General features: G+C 48.3%; 1 protein-coding gene across 4 annotated transcripts in view; it reads right to left on the bottom strand.

Moving 5' to 3' along the window:
* The window catches only part of psen2 (presenilin 2), a 16,794-nt gene that overhangs the window by 4,077 nt on the left and 6,913 nt on the right, over positions 1 to 5,804 (bottom strand). For all 4 annotated transcript variants that reach the window (XM_046047275.1, XM_046047278.1, XM_046047277.1 and 1 more), the window contains exons 8-10: positions 4,961 to 5,026; positions 4,427 to 4,513; positions 4,203 to 4,318 (exon numbers count right to left, since the gene is read on the bottom strand). In XM_046047275.1, coding sequence (XP_045903231.1) covers positions 4,203 to 4,318; positions 4,427 to 4,513; positions 4,961 to 5,026 — 269 coding nt within the window. The remainder of the gene's footprint in view (positions 1 to 4,202; positions 4,319 to 4,426; positions 4,514 to 4,960; positions 5,027 to 5,804) is intronic.

The following is a 5,804-nucleotide window of genomic DNA, read 5'->3' as shown; positions in this document are numbered from 1 at the left end:
GTTACAGGTAGAGAGTAGGTGGAGAGCAGGTGTGTTACAGGTAGAGAGTAGGTGGAGAACAGGTGTGTTACAGGTAGAGAGTAGGTGGAGAGCAGGTGAAGAATAGGTGGAGGGCAGGTGTGTTACAGGTGGAGAATAGGTGAAGAATAGGTGGAGGGCAGGTTTGTTACAGGTAGAGAGTAGGTGGAGAACAGGTGTGTTACAGGTAGAGAGTAGGTGGAGGGCAGGTGTGTTACAGGTAGAGAGTAGGTGGAGGGCAGGTGTGTTACAGGTAGAGAGTAGGTGGAGAACAGGTGGAGGGCAGGTGTGTTACAGGTAGAGAGTAGGTGGAGAGCAGGTGTGTTACAGGTAGAGAGTAGGTGGAGAGCAGGTGTGTTACAGGTAGAGAGTAGGTGGAGAACAGGTGAAGAATAGGTGGAGGGCAGGTGTGTTACAGGTGGAGAGTAGGTGGAGGGCAGGTGTGTTACAGGTAAAGAGTAGGTGGAGAACAGGTGAAGAATAGGTGGAGAACAGGTGAAGAATAGGTGGAGGGCAGGTGTGTTACAGGTGGAGAATAGGTGAAGAAAAGGTGGAGGGCAGGTTTGTTACAGGTAGAGAGTAGGTGGAGAGCAGGTGTGTTACAGGTAGAGAGTAGGTGGAGAACAGGTGTGTTACAGGTAGAGAGTAGGTGGAGAGCAGGTGGAGAACAGGTAGAGAGTAGGTGGAGAACAGGTGGAGGGCAGGTGTGTTACAGGTAGAGAGTAGGTGGAGAACAGGTGAAGAATAGGTGGAGGGCAGGTGTGTTACAGGTGGAGAATAGGTGAAGAATAGGTGGAGGGCAGGTGTGTTACAGGTAGAGAGTAGGTGGAGAACAGGTGTGTTACAGGTAGAGAGTAGGTGGAGAACAGGTGTGTTACAGGTAGAGAGTAGGTGGAGAGCAGGTGTGTTACAGGTAGAGTGTAGGTGGAGAACAGGTGTGTTACAGGTAGAGAGTAGGTGGAGAACAGGTGTGTTACAGGTAGAGAGTAGGTGGAGAACAGGTGTGTTACAGGTAGAGAATAGGTGGAGGGCAGGTGTGTTACAGGTGGAGAGTAGGTGGAGGGCAGGTGTGTTACAGGTGGAGAATAGGTGAAGAATAGGTGGAGGGCAGGTTTGTTACAGGTAGAGAGTAGGTGGAGAACAGGTGAAGAATAGGTGGAGGGCAGGTGTGTTACAGGTGGAGAATAGGTGAAGAATAGGTGGAGGGAAGGTGTGTTACAGGTAGAGAGTAGGTGGAGAACAGGTGTGTTACAGGTAGAGAGTAGGTGGAGAACAGGTGTGTTACAGGTAGAGAGTAGGTGGAGAGCAGGTGTGTTACAGGTAGAGAGTAGGTGGAGAGCAGGTGTGTTACAGGTAGAGAGTAGGTGGAGAACAGGTGTGTTACAGGTAGAGAGTAGGTGTGTTACAGGTAGAGAGTAGGTGTGTTACAGGTGTGTTACAGGTAGAGAGTAGGTGTGTTACAGGTGTGTTACAGGTAGAGAGTAGGTGTGTTACAGGTAGAGAGTAGGTGGAGAACAGGTGTGTTACAGGTAGAGAGTAGGTGTGTTACAGGTGTGTTACAGGTAGAGAGTAGGTGTGTTACAGGTAGAGAGTAGGTGGAGAACAGGTGTGTTACAGGTAGAGAGTAGGTGGAGAACAGGTGTGTTACAGGTAGAGAGTAGGTGGAGAACAGGTGTGTTACAGGTGGAGAGTAGGTGGAGAACAGGTGTGTTACAGGTAGAGAACAGGTGTGTTACAGGTAGAGAGTAGGTGGAGAACAGGTGTGTTACAGGTGGAGAACAGGTGTGTTACAGGTGGAGAACAGGTGTGTTACAGGTAGAGAGTAGGTGGAGAACAGGTGTGTTACAGGTAGAGAACAGGTGTGTTACAGGTAGAGAGTAGGTGGAGAACAGGTGTGTTAAAGGTGTGTTACAGGTAGAGAGTAGGTGGAGAACAGGTGTGTTACAGGTAGAGAACAGGTGTGTTACAGGTAGAGAGTAGGTGGAGAACAGGTGTGTTACAGGTGTGTTACAGGTGTGTTACAGGTAGAGAGTAGGTGGAGAACAGGTGTGTTAAAGGTGTGTTACAGGTAGAGAGTAGGTGGAGAACAGGTGTGTTACAGGTGTGTTACAGGTAGAGAGTAGGTGGAGAACAGGTGTGTTAAAGGTGTGTTACAGGTAGAGAGTAGGTGGAGAACAGGTGTGTTACAGGTGTGTTACAGGTAGAGAGTAGGTGGAGAACAGGTGTGTTAAAGGTGTGTTACAGGTAGAGAGTAGGTGGAGAACAGGTGTGTTAAAGGTGTGTTACAGGTAGAGAGTAGGTGGAGAACAGGTGTGTTACAGGTGTGTTACAGGTAGAGAGTAGGTGGAGAACAGGTGTGTTACAGGTGTGTTACAGGTAGAGAGTAGGTGGAGAATAGGTGTGTTACAGGTAGAGAGTAGGTGGAGAACAGGTGTGTTACAGGTAGAGAGTAGGTGGAGAACAGGTGTGTGACAGGTGTGTTACAGGTAGAGAGTAGGTGGAGGGCAGGTGTGTTACAGGTAGAGAGTAGGTGGAGAATAGGTGTGTTACAGGTAGAGAGTAGGTGGAGAATAGGTGTGTTACAGGTAGAGAGTAGGTGGAGAATAGGTGTGTTACAGGTAGAGAGTAGGTGGAGAACAGGTGTGTTACAGGTAGAGAGTAGGTGGAGAATAGGTGTGTTACAGGTAGAGAGTAGGTGGAGAACAGGTAGAGAGTAGGTGGAGAACAGGTGTGTTACAGGTGGAGAGTAGGTGGAGAACAGGTAGAGAGTAGGTGGAGAACAGGTGTGTTACAGGTAGAGAGTAGGTGGAGAACAGGTGAAGAATAGGTGGAGGGCAGGTGTGTTACAGGTGGAGAGTAGGTGGAGGGCAGGTGTGTTACAGGTAAAGAGTAGGTGGAGAAAAGGTGAAGAATAGGTGGAGGGCAGGTGTGTTACAGGTGGAGAATAGGTGAAGAATAGGTGGAGGGCAGGTTTATTACAGGTAGAGAGTAGGTGGAGAACAGGTGAAGAATAGGTGGAGGGCAGGTGTGTTACAGGTGGAGAATAGGTGAAGAATAGGTGGAGGGCAGGTTTGTTACAGGTAGAGAGTAGGTGGAGAGCAGGTGTGTTACAGGTAGAGAGTAGGTGGAGAACAGGTGTGTTACAGGTAGAGAGTAGGTGGAGAACAGGTGTGTTACAGGTAGAGAGTAGGTGGAGAACAGGTGTGTTACAGGTAGGGAGTAGGTGGAGAGCAGGTGTGTTACAGGTGGAGAGTAGGTGGAGAACAGGTGGAGGGCAGGTGTGTTACAGGTAGAGAGTAGGTGGAGAACAGGTGTGTTACAGGTAGAGAGTAGGTGGAGAACAGGTGTGTTACAGGTAGAGAGTAGGTGGAGAGCAGGTGAAGAATAGGTGGAGGGCAGGTGTGTTACAGGTGGAGAATAGGTGAAGAATAGGTGGAGGGCAGGTTTGTTACAGGTAGAGAGTAGGTGGAGAGCAGGTGTGTTACAGGTAGAGAGTAGGTGGAGAACAGGTGTGTTACAGGTAGAGAGTAGGTGGAGAGCAGGTGTATTACAGGTAGAGAGTAGGTGGAGAGCAGGTGTGTTACAGGTGGAGAGTAGGTGGAGAACAGGTGGAGGGCAGGTGTGTTACAGGTAGAGAGTAGGTGGAGAGCAGGTGTGTTACAGGTAGAGAGTAGGTGGAGAACAGGTGTGTTACAGGTAGAGAGTAGGTGGAGAACAGGTGTGTTACAGGTAGAGAGTAGGTGGAGAGCAGGTGTGTTACAGGTAGAGTGTAGGTGGAGAACAGGTGTGTTACAGGTGTGTTACAGGTAGAGAGTAGGTGGAAAACAGGTGTGTTACAGGTAGAGTGTAGGTGGAGAACAGGTGTGTTACAGGTGTGTTACAGGTAGAGAGTAGGTGGAGAGCAGGTGTGTTACAGGTAGAGTGTAGGTGGAGAACAGGTGTGTTACAGGTGTGTTACAGGTGGAGAGTAGGTGGAGAACAGGTGTGTACAGTATTACGGAGCCATACAGAGGAGCATGTCTGTACTCAGAGTTCACAGTTGCAGCTGTGTTACAGATCTTCAGTCCCCGTGTGGAGCTCTGCTGGTGTCTGTTCACAGCAGCAGCTGATCAGCGCCGCCACAGAAGAGACAGACGCAGCGTCACATAATACAGCACAGAGCACCTGCCTCGTCAGACACTTACGATAAGGATGGCGACGAAGCAAGCGAGCGTCGTGTTCCAGTCTCCACCCGTCGCTGCAGCTTTTCCCACCAGGACACTGTAGAAGATGAAATCACCGAGGCCGAGCTTCACACCTCCTACAGACACATGAAACGGCGTTTAATCTCCCGCAGAGACGCGAGGCTTTCCTGAGGTGCGCTTTATTTTGAAATATAAAACTGAATCCTGTCCTGAGATGAACTCACTGTCCTCCTCCAGGTCGTCTTCAGGAAACGTCCGGGACCGTCTGCTCTCAGGCTCCGCCCCCCTGCCGCTCTGCTCCGCCTCCTCGTCTGAAAATGGCGTTAGTGTGACAAGTGTGTTACGGTACGATGAACTGATCCAGAACAGCAGCACAAAGAAAAACTCTTTTGAATCAACTCAAAAAGCCGCCGATTACATTAAAACATTAAAATAATGTAAAATCAGTTGATCATCATTAATTTTACAGATATTTTATTGTGGTTTTTTAATTTGGAAGTTAAAGACAAAGTTCAAGAGATATAATTGTTTGGTAAAATAAGTTCAAATCTAGTTTGAATGTGAATTTAATAAATTAATTCTCACTAAATTAAGTGACCAATCACTGATGACCACTGAAAGGATCAATAACGTCACACTCGAGCCTCCATAATGTCACATCCTTAAAACAAGGAGCGGACAAAATAACAGAAACATGATGCTGTGTCCACCCCCCTCATTTCCCATGATTCCTTGCAGAGAGTAGCTGATTGATGGACCTGTATCGTGTCCAGAGTGCGGAGCGTCCGCTGGGCTCGCCATCCCCACCGTCCACATCATGGCAGCTGACCGAACAAACAAACAAACAAATAACATGATCATTTGCTGAAAATATCCCTATTTTATTTTCTGTCCTCCACTCTGCTGCAGGCTGAAACATCTCAGCAGCTGTTGGATGAGTTGTGATGAATCGTGGTTCAGATCTTCAGTTCCCCCTCAGGATGAACTGTAAAAACCTTTCATGTAGCGCCATCATCAGGACGTTCACGGGTCCAACACTTTGTTTGTGAGTGTAGGTACCAAATCCGTGCTGCCTGCCGGATCCCTATCTGCACATGCAGAGAAGTGGTCCTGTCTGTCAAAGAACATTACCACAAATCTGCCTGTTAATAATAATAATACCGGTTCTCATCTCAGGGCTTCAAATACCGACGCTTTAAAAAATGCTGACAAAGCGTTATTTGGTACAAAAGGTAGCCTTCAGCGTCCGTATGAGGTGCCCTGTGTTGACCGGAAGCGCTAGTTTCAGCAGACCTGCAGTTATCTGGGAGTTTGTTCCAGATATACGGAGCATAGTAACTGAACGCTGTTTCTCCTTGTTTAGTTTTGACTCTGGGGACAGAAAGCAGACCTGATCCCAGACGACCTGAGAGGTCTGGATGGTTCAGTGCTTTATAAACGAAATCAATTCTTTGACATACAGGAAGCCAATGTAAAGACCTCAGAACTGGAGTGATGTGATCCACCTTTTTGGTCTTAGTGAGGACTCGAGCAGCAGCGTTCTGAATCAGCTGCAGCTGTCTGATGGATTTCTTAGGGAGCCCTGTAAGGACGCTGTTACAG

This window comes from Micropterus dolomieu, linkage group LG04 (assembly GCF_021292245.1).
Source record: "Micropterus dolomieu isolate WLL.071019.BEF.003 ecotype Adirondacks linkage group LG04, ASM2129224v1, whole genome shotgun sequence".
Taxonomy (NCBI): Eukaryota; Metazoa; Chordata; class Actinopteri; order Centrarchiformes; family Centrarchidae; genus Micropterus; species Micropterus dolomieu.
The sequence above is the reverse complement of the archived record's forward strand: the minus strand, read 5'-3'. Positions and strand labels throughout refer to the sequence as shown.